A 27,036-nucleotide genomic window follows, 5' to 3' on the forward strand; every position below is an offset into this window, starting at 1 on the left:
GTGTAGAACCAACAGCTTGTTCAGTAGTAGCTTTCTTTGTCACTTCCCTAACAGAAAAATTAACTTCACTTTCTTCATGCTGTGGTACTGAATTTAGACATGCAGAAGCTCTGAATTCAGCTAAATTTTTACTCCTAGGAGTCAGTGAGTTTGGTGTTTGTTAAGCACTTTTTAATGCTCTCTGATCCTTCATGACCATGAGAATGAGAAACCAGTATCACTTTCTAATTCAGATTCCTCTGTGTTTGGAGACTTAACATCATCTAGAACACACTGCAGAGGCAGACAGGACAAGTTCTCTGTATGTTGCTTCCTGCTGCTGGGCTCTCAAAGGATACTAACTCACACAGTGGAAAGACTGTGATTCCTTTTCCTGCCATTTCACCACTGCTCTGCTTCCGTTCCATCACTTCTCACACCCATCCAACACCCTGAATACCTGCACTGACAGTATCAATTTTATTCCCTTTGTGATACTAGCTTTTTTGGTGGCATTATCAGCTCTCCAGGAGCCAGATAAAAGCTGCCATCTCCTTTAACAGCCTTGAAATACTATTAGTCTGGCCAGACACTAACTGCTGACAAAACAATACCCAAGCCAGACTGATTTATTCAGTCATTTGATAGAGTCATCGAATTTTTTGGTTGGAAAAGGCTTCTAAGATCAGGTAGAACCTTTAACCTAATGCCACTGTGGTCATTAAACCATAACCCAATGTGCCATGTCCACACATTTTTTGCTTGAACACCTCCAGGAATGCTGACTCCACCACCTCCCTGGGTGGCTTCAGACCACACAAGGCCTGATGTTGATGCCAACAGGAAAAAAAAGTCTGAATGCTCAAATGACAAAGGGTTTTGGTTGAGGGAGGGAGGAAAAATTGCCACTGAGTGAGGTGTTCAACATAAATATTGCAAAATGTGGGTGGGGATAGAGTAGAATAGAATAGAATAGAATAGAATAGAATAGAATAGAATAGAACAGAATAGAATAGAATAGACCAGGTTAGAAGAGACCTTCAAGATCATTGTGTCCAACCTATCATCCAACACCACCTAATCAACTAAACCATGCAACCAAGCACCCTATCAAGTCTCCTCCTGAACACCTCCAATGATGGTGACTCCACCACCTCCTCAGGCAGCCCATTCCAATGGGCAATCACTCTCTCTGTGTAGAACTTCCTCCTAACCTCCAACCTAAATCCCCCCTGGCGCAGCCTGAGACTGTGTCCTCTTGTTCTGGTGCTGCTTGCCTGGGAAAAGAGACCAACCCCCACCTGTCTACAACCTCCCTTAAGGTAGTTGTAGAGAGCAATAAGGTCACCCCTGAGTCTCCTTTTCTCCAGGCTAAGCAACCCCAGCTCCCTCAGTCTTTCCTCACAGGGCTGTGCTCCAAGCCCCTCACCAACGTTGTTGCCCTTCTCTGGACACGCTCCAGCAAGTCAACCTCCTTCCTAAACTGAGGGGCCCAGAACTGGACACAGTACTTGAGGTGTGGCCTAACCTAATGATTTAGCTAGATGAGTTGGACTTTTGAGCCTTGATGGCCTTTCCATCCTTGCTAGTCAATTTATTTACTGTACCATCACTGGCTGGTGTGCAGGTTAATATTTTTGCCTTGCATTTGCACAAGTTGAGTATTTTTATTCCTGAAACTGTAATAAAAATAGTATCTTCTACCTCTTTGTTGAAGTTGCTGCTGGTAGCACTGCTAACTCAGGCCTTTCTGTCCTTACAAGGCTAACTACAAAGCTGACTGGAAAAAAACCATTGCCAAAGGCTATGACCTGAAGCCAGATGCCATTCCCATTATTGCTGCAAAAGCTTCTCGAAATATAGCAAGTGATGTAAGTATGATTTCCATCAAGTGGGCTACACACATCTGCCTATGGCACAGCTCTCTACAGTTCCTCATGTTTAGATGGAACTTCCTATTTTAACTGCTTATATTCAAAACCTTCTTGTGTTAACATCTTACATTCAAAACCTTCTTATGTTAACTTCTTGTAGTCAAAACCCTGAGCTTCAAAGGATTCAGTTATCCCAAGTCTGCTTTCTTTCCTGTGGGTAAGGCTTTCTTTTCTTTCTTTTCCTGTGTCTCTAGTACAAGTACAAGGAATCCTATGAGAAAGATAAAGGCAAACAGGTTGGGTACCGCAGCCTGCAGGATGATCCCAAACTTGTGCATTACATGAACGTGGCCAAGATGCAGTCAGACCGGGAGTACAAGAAGGATTATGAAGTCACCAAGACCAAATATCACACTCCTTTGGATATGTTCAGCGTGACAGCTGCCAAGAAAGCCCAGGAAGCAGTGACCAACGCTGGCTATAAGCAGCTCATTCACAACTACACACTCCTGCCTGATTCTGTGAATCTGGAGCTATCAAGAAATGTGATGCAGCTGCAGAGTGATGTATGTGATGCATGGCCAGGAGAAGGTTTAAGGCCTTACCTGCTTTTCTGCATGCAGCCTTTCTAATTTTCCTCATGTTTTTTCCTTCTTTGTTTGTTCAAAGAATGTGTACAAAGCAGACTTCAATAACTGGTTGAAAGGAGTTGGCTGGGTACCACTTCAGTCACTGGATGTAGAAAAGGTCAAGAAAGCCACACAGATCCTCAGTGAGAAGAATTATCGCCAGCACCCAGACAAGCTGAAGTTCTCCATCCCAACAGATGCAATGGAGCAAGTGCTGGCCAAGCAAAATGCCCAGACCATGAACAAGGTGAGAATTTGTGCAGATGATAATAACTGAGACAGATTGGATCTTTATCTGACAAAATCATAGAATGTTAAAGTCTGGGAAGGACTTCTAGAGATCATCCAGTCCAACCCTCTGCCAAAGCAGGATCACCTAGGGCAGGTCACACAGGAACACATCCAGACAGGTTTTGAAAGTCTCCAGAGAAGGAGACTCCACAACCTCTCTGGGCAGCCTGCTCCAGGCCTTCAGCACCCTCAAACCAAACAAGTTTCTCCATATCTTTGGGTGGAAACTCCTGGGTTCCAACTTGTCCCCATTGGCCCTTGTCCTGTCCCTGGGCACCACTGACAAAAGTCTGACCCCAGCCTCTTGCCCCCCACAGTTCCTTTAGCTCTTGCTGAGCATTGAGAAGGTCCCTTTTGGGGCTGCTCTTCTCCAGGCTCCACAGCCCCAGGGCTCTCAGCCTTTCCTCGTCACAGAGATGCTCCAGGCCCCTTTGGAGCCTCTTTGGAGCCTCCATTGGACTCCCTTCAGTAGTTCCCTGTCTCTCTGGAACTGGGGAGCCCTTATTCCCCGGTACTGTGGGGAGCAATGTAGTGCCTTGTCTCTTTCTGCAGGAAGTATCTTTACTCAATGAGCTGGAAACCCCCTGAAATTCTGTCAGATTTATAAAGGTGCCTTGAGAAGGAAATTTAAATTAAGTTTTCTCTGAGATTTGACTTTACTTCCTTGAAAGGAAATCTTTCAATTAGTCCTGAGATGTCTGGGACACCACTGATCCCTATTGCATATTTGCCATGGAAAGGAGGTATGTGAGATAAAACCAATTTCTGCTTTGCATTAAAGCAGAGAAGAATGCAGACTGCAAATTCTCAGCCATCAAAACCTACTCTGCAGATCTCTCAAAGCTGTAAAGAAAGAGAAGGAATTTAATACTGCCCCTCAGCAGTGACCTTTGTGAAGGTTATGTAGTCACCTTTTGTGAAGGTTATTTCTTGTGGTTAGGGAATCATATTAAAATATGATTTACAGCAAATGAGCAAACCAAAAGCAAAGTTTAGGTTGGAGACTAGGAACAATTTCTTTGGTGCAAGAGTGATCCTGTTTTGGAACAGGCTGCCCAGGGAGGTGGTGGAGTCACCATCTCTGGAGGTGTTCAAGGAAAGTGTGGCCATGGCACTTTGGGACATGGTTTAATAGCTATCGTGGTGTTGGATTGAAGGTTGGACTTGATGATCTTGGAGGTCTTTTCCACCCTTCATGATTCTGTGATTCTCTTCATTTCTGACTGCAAAGCCAATTTTCAACACTAACTATTACTTTGTAACTGCAGAGACTCTACACTGATAAATGGAACAAGGAGAAGACCACCATCCATGTTATGCCAGATACTCCAGAAATTCTGCAGTCTAGAGTGAACCAGATCACCATGAGTGATGTGAGTTACCTTCAGTGGCTGCTGCACACAACCAAAACTGGTGTCACTTCTGTGTCTTTTTGGAAAGCATTTACATTTCAGCTGCAGGATACTTCATTAGTTCTTCATAACAAGGTTCTTCTTCTCTTTTATGTTAGAAACTTTACAAAGCAGCATGGGAGGAAGACAAGAAGAAAGGTTATGACTTGAAGCCAGATGCTCTTCCAATACAGGCAGCCAAAGCCTCCAGAGATATTGCAAGTGATGTAAGTTTGATTTGATGATTCTACTCAGGGTAGCTGCAAAGGCAGTCGGGAGGTTTTTCAGGGTGCTTTTATGAACAAATGTGGTTTCAGTTTTGTGTATGGTGGGATAAACCTTAGCTCTCCAGTGGAGTAATGCTCAGTTGTGCTGTTTTGCTCTTGGCAGGCTGCCAAGCCCTGTGTGCCTGTGTTCAACAGGCTATTTGGTGAAATTATTCATTCATAGAATCACAGAATGGGTTGGTTTGGAAGGGACCTTAAAGATCATCTGATTCCAACGCCCCTGCCAAGGGTAGGGACACCTTCCACTAGCCCAGGTTGCTCAAGGCTTCATCCAACCTGGCCTTGAGCATCTCCAGGGAAGGGAGGCATCCATGGCCTGCCTGGGCAACCTGTTCCAGTGTCTCACCACTCTCACTGCAAACAATTTCTTCCTAATACCCAGTTGACACCTGGCCTCCTCAAGCTTCAATCCATTCCCTCCTGTGCTGTTATGTTTAACTAAAACCGAGATCTTATGATGAAAAAGAACTGACATGTTCTGTGGGTTCAGAGGTGAAGTTGAGCTTCATAATGCAGGGGGTTTTGACTGAAATGTTTCTGCTCTTCCTCTTTCCTGCTGACAGTATAAGTACAAACTAGCCTACAAACAAGCCAAAGGGAAGCACATTGGCTTCCGCAGCCTTGAAGACGACCCCAAGCTGGTGCACTTCATGCAGGTGGCTAAGATGCAGTCTGATCGTGAATACAAAAAAGATTATGAGAAGGCAAAGACCAATTTCCACACTCCAGTGGACATGTTCAGTGTTGTGGCAGCCAAGAAAGCACAGGAAGTGGCTACAAATGCCAACTACAAGAACTTGATCCATACCTACAACGTTTTGCCGGATGCTATGAGTCTTGAGTTAGCCAAGAACATGATGCAGTTGCAGAGTGATGTAAGTGAGCTGCTCTTCAGCCTTTGCTTTGTGAATTCAGTGATGCTCAGCTTATGAAAGCATGCTGCAAGATGCAGAGTTCCATTTGCTTAGTGAAATTGGTTCAGTTATGTACTGAAATGGAGCAAATTAAAGGAGACCTTCAGCAGTGATAGCTGTTGTGTTTCTCTAAGGCTCTGAAATATTTGGGCTCAGAAGGAGTCATTTATATGTGAAGTAAAATGGATTCTTTACAGAACCCCTCAGGCTCTTCAGGAGCAGCAGCTGTTTTGCAGGCCAAGGCAGGGAAAGCTTCACCTTTCACTAATAGCTTCATCTTGTGCTTCGAAAAAGATCCCTTTTTAGAAGGGGAACTCACCTATGTAGGGTGATTCACAGACTGTCTGAAAGGCTTTTTGTCTCAGTACAGCGATTCAAGATGATCCTCTTCTTCAGGAAGGCCTTGGCTTGTAATCTCACCCATCATAAAGAGGATCTGAATATTGTGTGAAAGGTGGAGTGATAAAGGCCCCACTGTAACAAATGTGTTTCCAAATAAACCTTGAAAGCACCTTGATGCTGGCTGCTTCTTTCCAGAGACAAATGCATTCCAAATCTAATCTTAAACACAGAAGTTGTTGTCATGGGTTACAGACTTTCTTACATGCATCTGATTTGTTTTTCCTTTCTGCCTCCAGAATCAGTACAAAGCAGAATATGATGAAACCATGAAAGGTGTTGGATGGATGCCTCTGGGCTCCTTAGAAGCTGAGAAGAACAAGAAGGCAATGGAGATTGTTAGTGAGAAGAAGTATCGTCAGCACCCGGACAAGCTGAAGTTTTCTGTTCCCATGGATTCCATGAGCATGGCCTTAGCTTTAAACAATGCTAAAATCATGGATGAGGTAAGAAAGTGATCACTACAATTTGTTCCAGCTTGCAGGAGTAAGACACAAATTACACCTGGTGGTGTAGTCAGTCCTCTTGTAGGCATAGCTTTGGAAATCATCCATTGTGGCAGCTCGTGAATGTGCTTGGCTAATTGTGGCTCACCTTAACAGACCTTCAATACCCTGATGTCTCTAATGAAAAAAAAACCACCACCAAACATAAAGAGACAAACATGGAGCTTACATTTTGTTAGTAAATTGACCCAAGGTAATTGATTTTAGACTTTAGCAGTTTAGGGGCTAAAAACACTGAAGTAATCCCTTTAGGTAGCCCAACTTCAGCTTTTGAAGCAATATCTGTTTTATCTAATGCCTATTGCAGCAATATTGCTCCTTGATATGAAAGTTTTTATCATGAGCTATTTATTTACTGATCCTCCTCCTGAACTGATGTAATCTACTGGTGTTCTTTGAAAATATCTAGACTTCCTATGCTTTGTAGTTCACAGGATCACAGGATGTTAGGGGTTGGAATGGACCTCTGGAGATCTTTGGGTCCAACCTCCCTGCCAGAGCAGGACCGTAGAATCTAACACAGGTCACACAGAAACACATCCAGACAGGTCTTGAAAATCTCCAGAGGAGACTCCACAACCTCTCTGGGGAGCCTGTTCTGGTGCTCCATGACCCTTACAGTAATGAAGTTCTTCCTCGTGTCGAGGTGGAACTTCCTGTGCTATAGTTTACATCCATTGCCCCTTGTCATATCACAGGGCACAAGTGAGCAGAGGCTGTCCCTTCCTTCCTGACACCTAGCCCTCAGATATTTATTGACCTTGATCAGATCCCCTCTCAATCTTCTCCTCTCCAGACTAAACAGCCCCAGGTCTCTCAGCCTTTCCTCGTAAGGCAGTGCTCCCTTAATCATCCTTGTAGCCCTCCGCTGGATTCTCTCCAGCAGATCCCCATCCCTTGTGAACTGGATGCAATATTCAAGGTGGGGCCTCACTAGGGCAGAGTAGAGGGGGAGGAGGACCTCCCTTGATCTGCTGGACACATTCTTCTTAGTGCACCCCAGGCTACCATTGGCCTTCTTGGCCACCAGGGCACATTGCTGTCTCATGGATAACTTGTTGTCCACCAGGACTCCGAGGTCCTTTTCCATAGGGCTACTCTCTAGCAGATCACCTCCTAACCTGTACTGGTGCAGTTTCTTATTATTTCCCAGGTGGAGTTTCATGGACATCAGAATCTTACACACACTTTCCTTAGTTCTGTTTCCTCTAAGCAAAGCTCTATTGCCTCTCTCAACTGATACTTATTTTCCAGGAGATAAACCAAAAATCTTCCACCTCCAACAATTATTTCTGGCTTGGGTTTTGCTTGTGGGTTAACCTTGGTTGACAGCTGAGCACCACACAGTCACTCACTTCCCCACAGTGGGATGGGGAAAGAAAAGCAGAGTAAAAGTAAAAAAGAACTTGTGGGTCAAAATTAAAAAATGTTTAATAAGCAAAGGAAAAGGAAAGAAAACAAAACAAGTGATGGGAAAACAATCACTTGCCACCTCCCATGCCCAGCCAGTTCCCAAACAAAAGGTGTCTAACCTCTCTAAGCCTTTTCTTCTCCCTTGAATTTTGCTATCCATGGTATTATATGACATAGAATATCTCTCTGATTATTTGGGTTCATCTGCCTGGTTATGGACCCTCCCAACTCCTTGCACACCCCCATAGTCTGTGGGGGCAGAGAGAAACAGAGAAGGGCTTGATACTGTGCAAACACTGTTCAGCAAGAGCTGAAAGATTTTAGTGTGTTAGCAGCAGTGTTTTAGTCACAGCTGTAAACCACAGCACTGTTGGAGCTGCTCTGAAGAGGATTAACTCCATCCCAGCCAGACATAGTATGTTTGGAAACCTATTGTTCTCTGCTGGGCAAGAGACAAGCCCTGAAGTGCTCCAGCCAGACTGGGATTTCTTCCACATCTATTTCAGCCTCACAAAATTAACTTCCTAAGAGCTCTTCCTCATTCACACTGCTATTAAATGGCAAAATAAAATGGCAGATGCTGCTACCACGTTAGTAATTTCATCATTCTAAAGGAGTTTTATATTTCAGATAGGAAACATTCTTAATTTCTTGGTTATGGTTATCCTGGTTTTATTGGGACACAACCAAAGGCCAATCATGGGCTGCAGGCTGTTAGCAGTCTGGAGTCAGCCAGGGCCACTGATATAAGTTGGTTACTGATGTATCTCAGACCATAAACTTCATGCTGAGGACAAAGGAGGAAGGTTGCTGAGGACAAAGGAGGAAGGTTGCTGAGGATGAGGGGATCTCTTGTTCCTGCTCTTGCCTGCATTCCCATTTATTGTGACTACTGTGCCTTAACTGGGCTGAGTATAAATTTGTACCCTTGATATTGGCATTGGGATTAATTTCTCTGTTTCATTAAATCCATTTTCATTTCAACCCACTGGTGTTCTTTTCCTGATTGCCCTTCTCTGCTGGGGGAGGGCTCATCAAGGGATGGACCAGCTGCTGGAGTGTAACCTTAGATATGGGCTTAACATAGACAGTTGACATCTGTGTTTTTCTTTTATCCTTCCAGCACAAGTACAAACAAGCCTGGGAAGAAGACAAAAAGAAAGTTCACATCACCCCAGATATTCCACAGATTGCTTTAGCAAAAGTGAATGCATTTAATCTGAGTGATGTAAGTACTGTTTGTAAGGCTGGGATGTAGCTCTTGGGGTTTTTATTAGGGATGAAACAGCAGCAAATGAAACTCTTTCTACTTCTCAGTTTGTTACCTTGTAGTAACTTCACAAAAAGCAAATTTTCCTTTTCCCCACTTCTTTCCCCAAAATTAAATGCAAAAAGCTACCAAGAAAAAATAACAAGACTGTAAGTATATAGTCAGATTATGACATAAAATCATAGAATTTGTGCATGTGGGAGAGAAATTATCATGCCCTTTTGTTTCAGGTTGTTATAGAATGGCTTAGGTTGGAAGGGACCTTAGAGATCATCTACTCCAAGCTGCCTGCCCTGGGCAGGAACACATCCCTACTAGACTTGGCTGCTCAAGGCCTCACCCAACCTGGTCTTGATCACCCACAGGAAGGAGGCATCCACAAGATCCCTGAGCAACCTATTCCAGAATCTCATCACCCTTATACTGAAGAACTTCTTCCTAAGATCCAGTCTAACTCCACTCTCCCTCAGCTTAAAGCCATTCCCCTTATCCTGTCTCCTGACACCCTTATGAAAAGTCCCTCTACACCTTCCTGTAGGATCCTTTCAGCTCTAAGGTCCCCCTAGAGCCTTCTCTTCTCCAGGCTGAATAGCCCCAGATCCCTCAGCCTATCCTCACAGCAGAGGTGCTCCAGCCCTTGGATCATCTTTGTGGCCCTCTTCTGGACTTGCAGTCCAGCTGCACAGGTGTCTGAATGCTAGAATTTGAGTTAAATTAAAGAATGGTAAGTTAAAAAAATACCAATATTCACCTCTCTGTGTCCCTGAGGGCCTTAAACAACTGCTCAAGGAGTATTAAACATATGAACAGTCTGATTCAAGTTATCATGTAGAAGTAATCAAATTTTCTTAAAGTGCCTGTAGTTTGCTTGGCTTTTTGTTTTCTTTTTTTTAAAGATGCTTCTTTTGTTTCTTTCCACAGAAAATGTACAGGCTGTCATTTGAAGAATCTAGGAAGAAAGGCTATGACCTCAGAGCTGATGCTATCCCCATTAAAGCTGCCAAAGCTTCTAGGGACATTGCTAGTGATGTAAGTGCTTGAAAGACAAAATACTCAGTTCAGATACTGTGAAACATGAATTTCTTGGCACTATTAGAATAGAATAGAATAGAATAGAATAGAATAGAATAGAATAGAATAGAATAGAATAGAATAGAATAGAATTAACCAGGTTGGAAAAGACCTCAGAGATCATTGAGCCCAACCTATCACCCAACACCCTCTGATCAACTCAACCATGGCACCAAGTGCCTCAGCCAGGCTCTCCCTAAACACCTCCAGGGATGGTGACTCCACCACCTCCCTGGGCAGCACATTCCAGTGGCCAATCTCTCTTGCTGGGAAGAACTTCTTCCTCACCTCCAGCCTAAACTTCCCCTGGCACAGCTTGAGACTGTGTCCTCTTGTTCTGGTGCTGCTTGCCTGGGAGAAGAGACCAAACCCCCACCGTGCTACAGCCTCCCTTCAGGGAGTTGTAGAGAGCAATAAGGTCTCCCCTGAGCCTCCTCTTCTCCAGGCTAAGCAACCCCAGCTCCCTCAGCCTCTCCTCACAGGGCTGTGCTCCAAACCCCTCCCCAGCTTTGTTGCCCTTCTCTGGACACCTTCCAGCAAATATATGTAGTCTCTTTATTGTCTTGTTTGTAAACAACTCTGACATATTGATATAAGTTCTAACACATTTCCTAGCAGGGTTAAGGAAACCTTTGCAAAGGTTAAGGAGATGAGGGACTCAGAAGAACCAAAAAAGGCAGCTGATTCCATACTGTGATGGTGCTTGGACACTGTGTAAATCTATGTTGTGCATTTGTAGTCTAGATAAACTGGCCAGAGATCAGCCTCAGAAGTATCTGAGAAGAACAGATAAGGACTTAACTTTACCACTGCAGTAAAAAGGATTTGTTCCTTTGAGTTTCTTGATGCTGAAAGCCTCTGGAATCAGAACCATTCTGAACTCCTTTGTGTACCAGTGATGAAGGGTTTGCTGTGGCAACCAGCAGGCAAAACCAGCCTGCGAAAGGGATGAAGTTAGGGCTCAGCATTTGTTTTTGACAACACAGGGGATATTGCAGCCACTGCAAGGTCAGTTTGGTTTGCCACTGCTCTGAGTCTGTGGAGAAGGTGCTTCCATTATCAGTTCCTTCCAAGCAGTAAGCAATGAAGGGAAAAGGAACTGATTCTTGATATGTGTAGTTCATTGTCCAGGGAGGATAAGAAATTGAGGAAAGGGTTAAGGATTTGGATTATTTGCTTTATTAAATGAAAAAAAGGCAAAAGGTCTTGGGATGTGTCTTGAATTTTTTTAATCATCTGAGGAAATGAACTAATGGAACTGATGATTAGATCTCTATTTGATGGTTAGTCTTGAGATATGGACTGAATAGGATGTGTTCTGAATATGATGCAAACTACCCCCAAAACAGTTATCTAAGCCAAATATTGGAAGCAGGACAGCAAGAGCAACAGAGAACTACCTGTGTGGGTTAATATACCTTGGTTGTAGTGGTTGTGAGAGCTCACAGAATCACAGAATGGCTTAGGTTGGAAGTGACCTTAGAAATCATCTCTCAGGGATGCTTCTCAGCTAGACTTGGTTGCTCAAGGCCTCATGCAACCTGGCCTTGAACACCCCCAGAGAGGAGGCATCCACAACCTCCGTGAGCAGCCTGTTCCAGAGTCTCACCACCCTCATACTGATAAACTTCTTCATCTTAGAGCTGAGTATCTCTAAACGACAGTGTGAAGAGAACTCCCTTGTGACAGTTTCTAAACCATTATATCCCTTCAGCAAATCAGATCTTGGGTGTTCCTTTGCCTTTTGCTTTCCATCAGTATGTTCCATGTTTTCACTGTGCCATTTATAATGAGATTAGAAAGTGATTGAACCTCAGGCTACATTGAACCTGGTGCAGGAGCAGAATAAACTGTGGTAAGGAAATGTCATTTATTAAGAAAGTCTTTTCAAAGGGCCACGAGACATTAGTTTTGCTTTGGAGTGCACCCTAAGAGTAAGTGGACAAAGCCACAACTGGGATGTTTTCTTACCAATGTGAAAATGTTACTTGAATCTAATTTTTTGTGGGCTTCTTTTTTTTTCCTTACAAGGTAGGTGCTGCTTATTAAAGTCTCTGTCTCTGTTCTCTTTACAGTTTAAATACAAGCTAGGCTATGAGCAAGACAAAGGGAAACTCGTAGGCTTCCGTAGCCTTCAGGATGACCCCAAACTTGTCCATTACATGCAAGTGGCCAAGATGCAGTCTGACAGGGAGTACAAGAAAGCTTATGAGATGAGCAAGACGCACTACCAGACGCCTACCGACGCGCTCAGCATCGTGGCAGCCAAGGAGGCCCAAGACCGCGTAACCAATACCAACTACAAGAGGCTGATCCACCAGTATATGCTGCTACCAGATGCAATGAACTTAGAGCTCTACAGAAACATGAATCAGATACAAAGTGATGTAAGTTGCTCTTTTCTTTCTGCCATTCACAGCTGTGACCTTTTTCCCCCACCCTGTGTTTTCATTATGGCTTTGTGTTGGGAGCAGTGGAAATATTCTGTATCATAGAATCACAGAATGGTTTGGGTTGAAAGGGACCTTAAAGATCATCTAGTTCCAACTCCCCTGCCATGGGAAGACCTAATTTCCACTAGACCAGCTTGCTTAAGGCCCTATCCAACTTGGCTTGAAACACTTCCAGGCTTGGACCCTTCACAGCTTCTCTGGGCAGCCTGTTCCAGTGCTTCACCACCCTCGTGGAGAATTTCATCCTAGTGTGTCATCTAAATCCAGATTCGTTCACTTTGAAGGCAACAAGTCTGCAGAAGGGTCTAGAGAACAAGTGTTAGGAGGAGCAGCTGGGGGGACTGAGGTTGTTTAGTCTGCAGAAGTGGAGACCAATGAAGGGAGACCTCATTGCTTTCTACAACTCCCTGAAAAGAGGTTGCAGTGAGGTGGGGGCTGGTCTGTTCTCCCTAGTATCAGGTGATAGAATGAGAGGAAATGGCCTGAAATTGTGCCAGGGGAGAATGGAGTGGAGTGGAGTGGAGTGGAATGGAATGGAATGGAATGGAATGGAATGGAATGGAATGGAATGGAATGGAATGGAATGGAATGGAATGGAAGATTTAGGTTGGAGATGAAGAACAATTCCTTTCCTGCAAGAGTGGTCAGGCATTGGAACAGGCTGCCCAGGCAGGTGGTGGAGTCACCATCCCTGGAGGTGTTCAAGAAACCTGTGGCTGTAGCACTTTGGGACGTGGTTTCATGGCCACGGTGGTGTTGGGTTGCTGGTTGGACTCCATGATCCCGGAGGTGTTTTCCAACCCAAACAGTTCTGTGATTCCTCTTCCTTCACATTGCCTGAGCCATTAGCAACCTGTCAGCTTTCCTGTTGTGTTCTGATTGGCAGAATGAGTACAAGCAGGATTACAATGAGTGGTTCAAGGGGATCGGTTGGAGTCCTGTTGGGTCTCTGGAGGTGGAGAAATCCAAGAAGGCCACAGAGATTGCAAGCGACCGGAAGTACCGCCAGCATCCCAGCCTCTTCCCCTTCACCAAACAGAATGATGCCATGGACCTGGTCCTTGCCAAGCAGAATGCAAACATCATGAACAAAGTGAGTATCTGTGGGGGAGATGAGGCAAATCTTCACGTGCAACCCATTTCAGTCAACAGTGTCTCAGCCTCTCTCACCACCTTTACCCTGGGTAAAACAACTGCCCCTTACAGGTTCTTCTTCAGGGAGGTTGTAACCAGGTGGGGGTTGGTCTCTTCTCCCAGGCAACCAGCACCAGAACAAGAGGACACAGTCTCAAGCTGTGCCAGGGGAGGTTTAGGCTGGGTGTTAGGAAGAAATTCTTCATAGAAAAAGTGATTGGCCATTGGAATATGCTGCCCAGGGAGGTGGTGGAGTCACCATCACTGGAGGTATTTAGGAAGAGACTGGATGGGGTGCTTGGTGCCATGGTTTAGTTGATTAGATAGTGTTGGATGATGGGTTCGGAATTGATGATGTCAAAGGTCTTTCCAAACCTAGTTAATTCTATTCTATTCTGTTCTATTCTATTCTATTCTTTTTTTTTTCTTAATGAAGCACTCAGTTACTGATAAATACCTTTAGTTAAATGAATCTTTTCACATTATTTTCATTGCTGCCTCTCCAACCTCTGTTCTTCCCATTCTTGTATGGAAATTACTGGCCCTGAAAATCATGATAGCAGGGTTGCATTAGCAGTAAGACTGGATCCTAATTCAGCAGATTCTGGATTAAGGCATAGAATCACAGAATGGTTTGGATTGGAAAGGATCTTCAAGATCATCCAGTTTCAACCACCCAGCCATGGGCAAGGGACGCTTCCTACTAGACCAACTTGCTCAAGGCACCATCCAACCTGGCTTTGAACACTTCCAGGCTTGGAGCCTCCATGACTTCTCTGGGCAGCCTGTGTTAGTGCCTCACCACCTTCATGGGGAAGAATTTCTTCTTAATGTCTAATCTAAATTCAGCTTCTTCCAGCCTGAAGCCATTGCCCCTATACCTTTGTAAAAAGTCCCTCCCCAGCTCTCCTGGAAGGCTGCTCTAAAGTCTCCTTGGAGCCTTCTCTTCTCCAGGTTGAACAACCAGCCCTCTGATCATCTTTGTGCCCTCCTCTGAACCTGCTCTAACAGTAAATTACATCTACATCTTGGTCTTTTTACCCCTCCTTATCCAAAGTGTGCAAATGCAAAGTTGAATACCTCTCAAGATCCATCCTTTGTCATTGCTATTAACACATCTGGTGTTACTTTTCTCAACAGCATGCTTATACTCAAGCTTGGGAGAAGGATAAAACTCAGGTTCATGTGATGCCTGATACCCCAGACATTCTGCAGGCCAAACAGAACAAGACAAACTACAGTCAGGTAGAGTTTTTAATACTTCCTATGACAATTCTACTTTCTTCAGGTATCTACAACATCTACTTTCTTCAGATTTATTCCAAAACAATGAATTGGTGTAAGTTAGAAGGACTGGGATGGGGGATTTAAAACAGAGGTAAGAATGGGTATGTGAGTAATATTTTTTTTCAGAGTAGCAGCAGTTATCATCTTTGGATTAACAAAGCAACAGTCAAAATGACATTATAATGTGTTTGAAATCTGGGTGTAGGTGAATGGTCCATACCCTTACCACAGGAACCAATCATGTTAAAGATTCCTTGCTGCAAAATCACCAGTACATGCTGTCTATTTTTAACTTAACATATGGGAAAAGAAACATGTGCAATGATTCTAACTTCCCTGCCAGCTTTCAGATCTGAGAAGGTGACAATTGTGGCAGTATAAAATACAGGTTTTGCTTTACATCATTCCTCAGAGGCCAACCTTGGACTCACTGCTTAAAATAGCTATTCAATGACTACATTACAGCCTTATTAATTCCATTTTTAACCCAGCTGGAAAGTTTTCAGTTCTCCCAGACAGATCTATTTCAAATTCCCCAGATATGTTTGAAATCCCCAAGATATTTTATAGTAGGTTGCTGCTGTAAATTAAAACTCATTAACCACCAGCCTAAGATTTGGAAGACCTGTGTTTCATGCTTCCAGGTTCCCATTCTAGTAGTTTTTCTCTCACAACTGAAGCCAGTTCTCCTGTAACTGTCCACTGAGGTGGCCAGAATTTGGTTAAATGGATCATTGACATATCTAAAGAGATGTATTAAGGCTTTTAAATCCATGCTGGTTTTTATTTCAGAAACTCTACAAGCTTGGCTGGGAAGAAATGATCAAGAAAGGCTATGACCTCACACCTGAAGCCATGTCAGTGAAAGCTGCCAAAGCTTCAAGGGACATTGCAAGTGATGTAAGCAACCTTTCTAGTTCAATGTGATGCAGACTTTATCTGGTTACCATAACCTGCAGTTCCACTAGATTTGAGATGCACCTCTCTGCTAAGGCATGGCTTGGAGTGAGGAGCAAAACAGCTGACAAAATTCCTTCTTGTGCTCCCATCCTGATCTCTTCTTGTCAGTGAGGACAATTGTAAAAGGGTTGCTCTGGCATCTTGACAGCTCCAAAGATTGTGTGCTCCATTGTTAGGACTTGTCTGCTCTTTTGGATGTTGCATTTCCAGAGCAGCAGTAAGGTCTAATCAGCTGATCCCAGTGTTTGTACTGAGAAATCCTCTTTGCAGCTCTGAAGTAGCCACTGCTGTTACCATCAGTTGGCATGAATGCAACTCCTCCATTTACGGAAGAGATTTTATTCATCACAGAATGCAGTGGGTTGGAAGGGACCTTCAAAGGTCATCTTGTCTACCCCCCCTGTAGTCAGCAGGGACATCTTCAACTAGAGCACTTGCTCAGGGCCCTGCCAAGTTTGTCCTTGGATGTCTCCAGGGATGGGGCCTCCACCACATCCTTGAGCAACCTGTTCCAGTATTTCACCAGTCTCCTGGTAAAGAACTTCCTCCTAAAGTCCAGCCTAAATCTACCTTGCTCCAGTTTCGAACCATTGCCCCTTGTCCTATTACCACAAGGCCTGCTAAACAGCCCCTCTCCAGCCTTTCTGTAGGTTCTCTTCAGATATTACTGCTCTAAGGTCTTTCTGGAGCCTTCTCTTCTCCAAGCTGAACAGCCACAACTCTCTCACAGAAGAGGTGCTCCAGCCCTCTGATCATCTTCATGGCTGTAGTCATGGGGAAATGTTTCCAGTGGTTAAGCACCTAGATTTTTCATTGATGATTAGTTTATTCATCAGTGTGTCAAAATGTGGGAGTTCTCTAGAATCTGATTGTGTCAGTCAGATGGCAGAGGAACCCATCCTCAGTCCTGTGCACTCTTCCCCTCCAAGGACTCTTTTCACTCCCAGGGAGAGTGTGATGCCCATTAATGAAGGCGTTACCAAGACTTTACACAAGGTGCCAGAACAAGTTGCTGGCATTTAATTCCTAAAGAGAATCATTAAACTGAGAGATCACCTTGACTATTTTGCTCACCTGTTTTACCACTGGCTGTATCTTACTCTAATTTCACCTTTGCAACCTTTGTCCTTCCAGTACAAGTACAAAGAAGGTTACCGCAAGCAGCAGGGACACCACATTGGGTTCCGCAGCTTGCAGGATGATCCAAAGATGTTGTGGTCCATGCAAGTAGCGAAGATGCAGAGCGAGAGGGAGTACAAGAAAGACTTTGAGAAGTGGAAGACAAAGTTTAACATGCCTGTGGACATGTTGGGCTTCCTTCTGGCTAAGAAATGCCAGGAACTGGTTAGTGATGTAGACTACAAACACATACTCCACCGCTGGACTTGTCTGCCAGACCAGGTTGATGTCACCGAGGCAAAGAGGATCTACGACCAACAGAGTGATGTAAGCTTCCTCTGCATATAATGAACTTCATTTTTGTCCTGCTCCTTGAAAAGTGTCTTTAATAACTCTCTTGGGGTGTTGGTACAGATCAGATTGAAGCTAAAATCCCTTTTAGCTACCTTACTAAATTAGCCTTTTAATATGGTTTAATAAATGAACAGGGGAAATAACCTACTACGATTTTGATGTTTTGTTTCTTTCCTCCTCAACAGAATTTGTATAAGTCAGATCTACAATGGCTCAAAGGCATTGGATGGAGTCCTTTGGGGTCTTTGGAATCCGAAAAGAACAAGAAAGCTGCTGAAATACTGAGTGAAAGGAAGTACAGGCAGCACCCTGATACTATTAAGTTCACGAGTATTCCAGATGCCATGGATATTGTCTTGGCAAAATCTAATGCCAAAAACAGAAGTGATGTAAGTTGCCTCTGGAAACAGAACATGTGATTCCAGAAATGAATCTATTTTTAAGTCTCCATATCAGAATATATGCTTAGGATGCAGGAACAGGTGTTTATAGCCAGTGCCTTAATGCTCAGCTGTCAAGATGTTGTTCAGAAGATTCAGGTCTTCGGTGCAGTATAACTTACTCAGTTGTAACAGCAAATAAGACCTGTACTATGTAGGCTGTAATAATTCTGTTTCCTTGGCATTTCATGGATATAAAGGAGTGAAAAAACCAAAGTGGTAATACAGTTTCCTTGACTTGATGGATATGAGTAAAACCAGGTGGTATTTCAGTAGGAAGTCTTTGTATTATTTGATTTTAATATCTCGTGTTGCTTACATAGCTCACGCATTCGCAGCATGCCTTTGCTCTGCTGTCACAGAGGAAAAGTAAGCTGAATTCACTGCTATGCAATGAGCCTTTCATCAGGCAAAGCAATTTTGTGTCCCTTTGCAGATACTCTACAAAGAAGCTTGGAACAAGGACAAGACTCAGGTTCACATCATGCCTGATACTCCTGAAATTTTGCTGGCTAAATCAAACTTGATTAACACAAGTGAGGTAAGTGTGTCTCTAGGACCTTTCTTCTGTTACATTTGGGTGACTCATTGTACCTTGAAGTGTAAAAGCAGTGGAGTAGTCCTACAATTGTAACACCTCTAAGCACACTTGGGATCTTCGCCTGAGAAAATTGTGGTGCACAGGGAAGCCCAAATGGAATTGCTAAAACATGAAGGGGGATTAGCTAGGATAGAAAAAAAAAGCCAACAAAATATTCAGCCCAAGTTAGCAGTTTCCTCTTTCTTCCCTCCTGATCATATTAATGTTGTAAATATGTGGTCAGTGCTTTTTAGTAAGCCCATTGTTGTTGTTGTCAAATTGTCTCATTATATCCAACTGCCTCTTCAGAATTACAAAGAATTGTTTAATTTAGATCAAATTCCTGGTTATAGGGGAACAAGTATGGATTACAAGGAAAGGTAAAGAAATCTTGGAAGCTCTATCATAAGAACTTAAGAAGACAAAAATGATGGCAGTTGAAATTGAGGGTAGAGAATCATGGGCCAGTATATTTCACATCTGTAGAGGACTCTCTGAATGATCCAGATTCTCAAATGAGTTAAACAGAAAACATAGAGGTTGTCACTTCTAAATAGTTTAGATCATCAGGTATAAAATACACATTACAGACTCCTCAAACCTCAGCATATTGGAGGGTGGAGGGGACCCCTGTAGATCATCCACTCCAACCCCCCTGCTCAAGCAGGTTTACCCACAGCAGCTTGCCCAGCATCACAATGTCCAGGTGGGTTTGGAATCTCTCCACAGAAGGAGACTCCACAACCTCTGTGGGCAGCCTGCTGCAGGCCTCCAGCACCTTCACACCAAAAAATCTTTTCTCCTCACATTCAGATGGACCCTTCTGGGTTCCAGTTTTTGCCTGTTGCTCCTTGCTGGGCACCACTGAGCAGAGTCTGGCCCCAGCCTCTTGCCCCCCATCCTTTAGGTAATGTTCAGCCTTGAAAAGATCCAAATAAAAAAAAAGGTATGGAATTTAATTTGATGAAAGAAACTGTTTGCAATCTCCTGCTTTATTGTCAGTAGTCAAGGAAAGTAAGCTGTAGTGTTGCAACCTCTCTAAAGACTTTTCTTTGCAATGACTGCTTTGAATCCTTCTCCAACAGAAATGTTACAAGTTAGGCTATGAAGAGCTGAGGAAGAAGGGTTATGATCTTCCTCCTGATGCTATACCTCTCCAGTCAGCAAAGGCATCCAGAGACATAGCTAGTGAAGTAAGTACTGCAGGATGAAAATAACACTGGGGAATAGAGCTGGTACACACTAGGGATAAAGAGGCTTTCTTTGAAAGAATCATAGAATCAATAAGGTTGGGAAAGACCTCAAAGATCATCGAGTCCAACCAGTTGCCTAAGGCCTCATAACTACTAGACCATGGCACCAAGTGCCACGTACAGTCCCCTCTTGAACACCTCCAGGGATGGTGACTCCACCACCTCCACCAAAGGAAGAGAAGTCTAAACTTTTAGCAGTATGTTGCTGCCCTCTCCAGTGGTTGTTTAATTCTTAATGATGTAAAGTTAATTAAATGCAATAATTTGCAATGAGTTAGAATTTAACTACTAAAAAATGTGATAATGTATTTTGGATGAGGAAGAAAAACTCTAACAGTATTGGAGAAATGTGGAGAAAAATAAAAGATGGGGAAAATAGGAAGATAAACATTTGATAGGAGAATATGAATGGCTGTATTAACAAAGACATTCAGAGCTTGAAAAGAGGTGATAATCATTGTTTCTCTATTCAATTAGTACAAATACAAAACTGCATACAGAAAGCAGCTTGGCCACCACATTGGAGCCCGCAACATCGAGGACGATCCCAAGATGATGTGGTCAATGCATGTAGCCAAGATCCAGAGTGACAGGGAGTACAAGAAAGCCTTTGAGAAATCCAAGACTCACTTCAGTAGCCCAGTGGACATGCTGGGAATTGTGTTGGCCAAGAAATGTCAGGAGCTGGTCAGTGATATTGATTACAAGCACCCTCTGCATCGCTGGACCTGCCTGCCAGACCAGAATGATGTTATCCATGCTAAGACAGCTTATGACCTCCAGAGTGATGTAAGTTGTTCCTCCTGGCAGAGTGAAAAACAGAAGTATCTCCTCTGTTCTCTTGCTTTGTTGGAGAAGGTCTACATGTGGAGCTTAAATGTAGGCTAATTCTGTGTGACTGTGTTGTGGCCATGCTGTCCTGCTGAGAGTTGATGTGGTGAAGGGTCAGGGGTGAAGCTTGTGGGGGGTTCTGCTTTATGATGACAGAATAATCCTCTCTTGCCTGGAGCATTTTGGAGGTAGGTGAGCAGCAGGTGACTAGAGATTGCCAAATGGGAATGGTGTTTCCGAGGAGATGAAGAAGATAGAAAGGGAAAGTCTCTGGGTTACTTGACACCTTCTTGTGCTGTTACAGGCATGAAGAAAGAGGTGGGAGCTGAGTTTGATGGGGTGGCTAGTGGGGAATGTTTTCTGATCGGTCAAGCCTCTGTGGGTAGGAGCAGTAGTTACCCCGAGCAAGGAGGTTGCTGAGCTGCATTGTGTCCTTGCCTGCCCTTTCAGAATGTCTACAGGTCTGACCTTCAGTGGCTGAGGGGCATTGGTTGGTCTCCAATCGGTTCCCTGGATGCTGAGAAGAATAAGAGGGCAAGCGAGATCCTGAGTGACAAGAAGTACCGGCAGCACCCAGACACCATCCGATTCACCAGCCTGCCTGACTCCATGCCCATGGTTCTGGCAAAGCACAACTCTGCAATTATGGACCAGGTCAGATTTCTCCTGTTGTGTGCAACCAGAAGGAAGTGAGGACCTTCCTTTCCCAGGATGTTGGTCTCTCTCCTTGCAGGGCCTGGATTTTGCAAAGGGAACACTGCATCCTCTCGCACGAGGGATTTGTGTTCCTTGTTTCAGACCAAATTCTGTCTTGTGCGGTTGGAGCAGCGATCTGGGTGGGGTGTGGGATGAAAGGAGAGATGTGTTAGAAGGGTTTGAGACCAATAATGATGTCCCTGAGTCAGTGCACCACAGAGGCCCCCAGCCTCTCTTTGTTGCTGTCATTTTGTGTCTGAGTTTGCTGCCCTGCCCTTGTGTGATCTCACGTGCCCTCGTGCTCCTGTGTGCAGCGCGCGTACACCTCAGCCTGGGAGAAGGACAAAACCAGCATCCACATCATGCCAGACACCCCAGGGATTTTGCTAGCCCAGCAGAACAAAGTGAACTACAGTGAGGTAGGTGCTTGAGGTGGGGTTAGGGGTTGATGGCCGTCCCTTGGTGTGTGCCAGGCAGGAGAGGTGTTTGAGGGGAGTGTTTGTTTTTGTTTCAGAAACTGTACAAGCTTGCGATGGAGGAGGACAAGAAAAAGGGCTACGACATGCGGGCAGATGCCATTCCTATCAAGTCTGCTAAAGCCTCCAGAGACATTGCAAGTGATGTAAGTACCCAGCAGCCCTTGTCCACACAGCCTGCTGGGCAGTTTCCAGGTCCTTCTGTTGACACCTCTGGTGTCTTAGTTAAAATGAGACCACACAGCTCTTACCTGTTGTTACCGTTCAGCTAATCGGTAAATGTGTTGTTTCTGGAGGGTCTGCCTGTAGCTGTCCCTGCATGTTATGGATTGGCTGAGTGACTGTGTAGGTGTTATGGGCAGAGTAATTGTGGAGCTGGCTGATGGACACAATCCAAAGCATCATCCCTCCTGAACCTGTGGCAGCGTTTCTCCATGCAGAAACATGGATGTTCAGCCCTTGGTTCTGCCAGTCTGCTCTCCCCTCATGTTGAAGCTACACAACTGAGATGGGTATTAGGAAGGAAAATCCAAGTTTTGCTGTCACCAGGGCACTTCCTGGTTCTCTCTGGACTGAGGGCAGGTTCACTGACTGTAGCCCAGTCATTACTGTGCCCCAGAGCATCTTTTCAGGCTCAGCACTGCAGGAGCTGAATTTTCATTCCCAGAAGACATTCTGTAGTTCAGGTTTGTTCTCCTTACATAGATGAGTTCAATCTCTCCTCACTCACACATTCCAATAAGAGACCCATCACTGTCCCAAGCCCAGTAACTGTATCCTGCAGCTGAGGACACACACTGGGATGGGACAATAAGACTCCTGAACACTGTGCAGGAGGTCCTGGTGCAGTGGAGTGTGTCTGCTGCTGTGGGCTCTGTGGGTGAGTGCAGACAGGGCTGCACGGGACAAAGCTCAGGTTGTCTGCTGGAGAAGTCTGGTGATTTTCCCCCAGTTTGGCATCCCAGCCAATGAGCTGTTCTCTCAGTCATGGTGCTCAGGTTGTGTGGACACCCTCTCTGCTTGCAGGAATTGCTCCTGGTTCCTGTGCTAGATTGATTAGAGGTGACATCTGGGCCACTGTGTGCCTGCTGTACGTCTGTGTTGGGGTGATGTGGGATGCAAGTGTGGGGCACAGTTGGAATGCACTCTGCTTAGAAAACCTCTTCATATGGTGACCTTCCCAGGCTCCATTAGCAAAGCATTTGCTGACAGAACAGTGTCAGAAGGGACACCAAGTGGGCTGACACTGAGCTGCTTTACCCCCACAGTACAAGTACAAGGAAGGCTACCGCAAGCAGCTTGGCCACCATGTTGGAGCCCGCAACATCGAGGACGATCCCAAGATGATGTGGTCAATGCATGTAGCCAAGATCCAGAGTGACAGGGAGTACAAGAAAGCCTTTGAGAAATCCAAGACTCACTTCAGTAGCCCAGTGGACATGCTGGGAATTGTGTTAGCCAAGAAATGTCAGGAGCTGGTCAGTGATGTTGATTACAAGCACCCTCTGCATCGCTGGACCTGCCTGCCAGACCAGAACGACGTAGTCCAAGCCAGGAAAGTGTATGACCTGCAGAGTGATGTAAGTTGTTCTTTCCTGACTGTGGGAAAACCAGAAGTGTTTCTTGTATTCTGTTGCATTGTTGGAGAAGGTCCATCTGGGAGGCATAAGCTCAGGCTTGATTCTGTGTGACTGAGACTGTTGTGGCTGTACTGTCCTGCTGAATCTTAAAGTGGTTTGGGTTGGAAGGATCATTAAAGGTCAACAAGTTCCAACCCCATTGCCCTAGGCAAGGACATCTTCCTCTAGACCAGGTTAGTCCAAGCCTCATTCAACCTGCCTTGAACACTCTCTGGGATGGGTCGTCCACAACTTTCTTAGGCAATCTGTTCTGTTGTCTCGCCACCATCATAATAGAGAGCATCCTCCTAATACCTGATCTAAATCTACTCTTTACAGTTTAAAACAATTACTGCTGTGATTCTGTGTTTTCTGTTTCTACATTTCTCAGCCACATAACTTTAGTTTTTCAGTTTACATTTCCTGAGAAATCTCAGCTGTTCATTTTTCTGCTTGCTGAGATTTTGTCAATAATGAGTAGGAGCTGAAGTTTGTGTGGGTCCATATTTTATGGTCACAGAAGAGCACTTTGTGGAGGAAATTGTGACAGGTGGTTTGAGTTCTCTGTGACAGGAGACAGGCAGTGAACTCAGATAGTTTCTTTTGGAGGATGAAGATGAGCAAAACCAAGTTGTGTGCAGTGGCAAGTGAAGACCATTAGGTGGTGAGTTATAAGGCACCTCCTGTACATCTGCCAGCTGGAGATTGCCAAATGAGGCAGATCTTTCAGAGAGAGACTTAGGAGATGGAAAGGGAGCCTTTGTGGATTGCTTGGTACCTGCTTGCACTGTTGTAGGTGCAAAGAGAGAGGTTGTGGGAACCTGAGCATCATGTGATGGTTGGTGGTTGAGTGAGGGGAATGTGGTTTGCGAGTCTGAGCTTCCATGGGTAGAGGATTGGTTGCTTGAAGTGAGAAGGTTGCTGAGCTACTTTGTGTCCTTGCCTGCCCTTTCAGAATGTCTACAGGTCTGACCTTCAGTGGCTGAGGGGCATTGGTTGGTCTCCAATTGGTTCCCTGGATGCTGAGAAGAATAAGAGGGCAAGCGAGATCCTGAGTGACAAGAAGTACCGGCAGCACCCAGACACCATCCGATTCACCAGCCTGCCTGACTCCATGCCCATGGTTCTGGCAAAGCACAACTCTGCAATTATGGACCAGGTCAGATTTCTCCTGTTGTGTGCAACCAGAAGGAAGTGAGGACCTTCCTTTCCCAGGATGTTGGTCTCTCTCCTTGCAGGGCCTGGATTTTGCAAAGGGAACACTGCATCCTCTCGCGCGAGGGATTTGTGTTCCTTGTTTCAGACCAAATTCTGTCTTGTGCGGTTGGAGCAGCGATCTGGGTGGGGTGTGGGATGAAAGGAGAGAAGTGTTAGAAGGGTTGGAGACCAATAGTGATGTCCCTGAGTCAGTGCACCACAGAGGCCCCCAGCCTCTCTTTGTTGCTGTCATTTTGTGTCTGAGTTTGCTGCCCTGCCCTTGTGTGATCTCACGTGCCCTCGTGCTCCTGTGTGCAGCGCGCGTACACCTCAGCCTGGGAGAAGGACAAAACCAGCATCCACATCATGCCAGACACCCCAGGGATTTTGCTAGCCCAGCAGAACAAAGTGAACTACAGTGAGGTAGGTGCTTGAGGTGGGGTTAGGGGTTGATGGCTGTCCCTTGGTGTGTGCCAGGCAGGAGAGGTGTTTGAGGGGAGTGTTTGTTTTTGTTTCAGAAACTGTACAAGCTTGCGATGGAGGAGGACAAGAAAAAGGGCTACGACATGCGGGCAGATGCCATTCCTATCAAGTCTGCTAAAGCCTCCAGAGACATTGCAAGTGATGTAAGTACCCAGCAGCCCTTGGCCACACAGCCTGCTGGGCAGTTTCCAGGTCCTTCTGTTGACACCTCTGGTGTCTTAGTTAAAATGAGACCACACAGCTCTTACCTGTTGTTACCGTTCAGCTAATCGGTAAATGTGTTGTTTCTGGAGGGTCTGCCTGTAGCTGTCCCTGCATGTTATGGGCTGGCTGAGTGACTGTGTAGGTGTTATGAGCAGAGTAATTGTAGGGCTGGCTGATGTACAGAATCCAAGGCAGTGCCTCCAATGTGCATGTGGTGGCATCTCCTCATCAAAAATCTGGTCTTTGGAGCTGATGTGCTGCCCTCTGCTCTGCCAGTCTGTACTCCACTAATGCTCCACCTCCAAAACACAGCTGGACAATAACAAGGACAGCCCCAAAGCAAATGTTTCTTGAAAAGTAAAGGCAGTATAAAAGTAAATTTTAAAAATATCTATTATTACTATTAAATATTAACATACAGATGTATTGCAAATCTGTTTGGTGCCTCTCTTTAAACTCCCAGGTTGGTCTCTTTGTCCTTTCAGTCTTCATTTCCTTAATAGATTTGAATAGGACTTTAGTTGAATCCCATGCTTGAAGGTGTCTCACTGGTTCTTCCTGCAGGATATGGACCTTTTATATTGCTGTCATCATGTGGAGACCTTTCTTACTCTCAGTTGCTGATTAGTGGCTCTAAGTATGTAGGCCAGGGAGTGTCTTCAGAAATGTGAAGTCCTATCAGGCAGAAATGTTCCGTGAATACTTTTGTAGCTGTACAGTGCAGCTCATCAGCTGAGTACTTTCTCACTCTGAGGTCTCTGTGTTTGCAGATACTGAGCTGTATGGAGGTTCTGCCACAGAGGGAGGCTGCAGGGGATGTAAAGAAAACTAAACTAAAATTCATTGCCTTTTTTTCCCCTTTAGTACAAGTACAAGGAAGGCTACCGCAAGCAGCTTGGCCACCACATTGGAGCCCGCAACATCGAGGACGATCCCAAGATGATGTGGTCAATGCATGTAGCCAAGATCCAGAGTGACAGGGAGTACAAGAAAGCCTTTGAGAAGTCCAAGACTCACTTCAGTAGCCCAGTGGACATGCTGGGAATTGTGTTGGCCAAGAAATGTCAGGAACTGGTCAGTGACGTTGATTACAAGCACCCTCTGCATCGCTGGACCTGCCTGCCAGACCAGAATGATGTTATCCATGCTAAGACAGCTTATGACCTCCAGAGTGATGTAAGTTGTTCTTCCTGGCAGAGTGGAAAACACAAGCCTCTCTTGTCTTGGTGTGCTGAAGGGTCAGGGATGACATCTGTGTGGGATGCAGCTTTATGGTGACAGAATAATCCTGTCTTGCCTGGAGTATTTTGTAGGGAGTGTTACAGCAGGTGAGTCGAGATTGCCAAATGTGGCAGCACTTTTCCAAGGAGAAGAACAATAATGAGGGAGTGGAAGGGTTTGTGGATTTCCTCTCATGTGCTTGTGCTATTGAAGGCATGGGGAATCAGCTTGTTGTAGGAGTTGCTTGATTAGGGAGCTGAGCTTGATGAGAGTTGCTTCATAGAGGCTTGGAAGTTGACCCAGAGGAACATATGTTTATCAGCCAAGCTTCACTAGGTAGGAGGAATGGTTACCTGGAACGAGGAGTTTGCTGAGCTGCTTTGTGTCCTTGCCTGCCCTTTCAGAATGTCTACAGGTCTGACCTTCAGTGGCTGAGGGGCATTGGTTGGTCTCCAATCGGTTCCCTGGATGCTGAGAAGAATAAGAGGGCAAGCGAGATCCTGAGTGACAAGAAGTACCGGCAGCACCCAGACACCATCCGATTCACCAGCCTGCCTGACTCCATGCCCATGGTTCTGGCAAAGCACAACTCTGCAATTATGGACCAGGTCAGATTTCTCCTGTTGTGTGCAACCAGAAGGAAGTGAGGACCTTCCTTTCCCAGGATGTTGGTCTCTCTCCTTGCAGGGCCTGGATTTTGCAAAG

The 27,036-nt window shown here is 45.0% G+C and overlaps 1 protein-coding gene across 1 annotated transcript in view; it reads left to right on the top strand.

Annotated features, from left to right (window-relative positions):
- NEB (nebulin) overlaps nt 1-27,036 on the top strand; it is a 163,301-nt gene that overhangs the window by 24,734 nt on the left and 111,531 nt on the right. Inside the window, exons 22-48 of the mRNA XM_054177633.1 lie at nt 1,743-1,850; nt 2,108-2,419; nt 2,523-2,729; nt 4,042-4,146; nt 4,284-4,391; nt 5,015-5,326; nt 6,004-6,210; nt 8,807-8,911; nt 9,875-9,982; nt 12,100-12,411; nt 13,364-13,570; nt 14,752-14,856; nt 15,691-15,798; nt 16,993-17,304; nt 17,517-17,720; nt 18,208-18,312; nt 19,437-19,544; nt 20,082-20,393; nt 20,886-21,089; nt 21,446-21,550; nt 21,646-21,753; nt 22,876-23,187; nt 24,182-24,385; nt 24,742-24,846; nt 24,942-25,049; nt 25,975-26,286; nt 26,736-26,939. Of these exons, the coding sequence (XP_054033608.1) occupies nt 1,743-1,850; nt 2,108-2,419; nt 2,523-2,729; nt 4,042-4,146; nt 4,284-4,391; nt 5,015-5,326; nt 6,004-6,210; nt 8,807-8,911; nt 9,875-9,982; nt 12,100-12,411; nt 13,364-13,570; nt 14,752-14,856; nt 15,691-15,798; nt 16,993-17,304; nt 17,517-17,720; nt 18,208-18,312; nt 19,437-19,544; nt 20,082-20,393; nt 20,886-21,089; nt 21,446-21,550; nt 21,646-21,753; nt 22,876-23,187; nt 24,182-24,385; nt 24,742-24,846; nt 24,942-25,049; nt 25,975-26,286; nt 26,736-26,939 (5,007 nt within the window). The remainder of the gene's footprint in view (nt 1-1,742; nt 1,851-2,107; nt 2,420-2,522; nt 2,730-4,041; nt 4,147-4,283; nt 4,392-5,014; nt 5,327-6,003; nt 6,211-8,806; nt 8,912-9,874; nt 9,983-12,099; nt 12,412-13,363; nt 13,571-14,751; nt 14,857-15,690; nt 15,799-16,992; nt 17,305-17,516; nt 17,721-18,207; nt 18,313-19,436; nt 19,545-20,081; nt 20,394-20,885; nt 21,090-21,445; nt 21,551-21,645; nt 21,754-22,875; nt 23,188-24,181; nt 24,386-24,741; nt 24,847-24,941; nt 25,050-25,974; nt 26,287-26,735; nt 26,940-27,036) is intronic.

This window comes from Dryobates pubescens, chromosome 2 (genome assembly GCF_014839835.1).
Source record: "Dryobates pubescens isolate bDryPub1 chromosome 2, bDryPub1.pri, whole genome shotgun sequence".
Classification (NCBI taxonomy): domain Eukaryota; kingdom Metazoa; phylum Chordata; class Aves; order Piciformes; family Picidae; genus Dryobates; species Dryobates pubescens.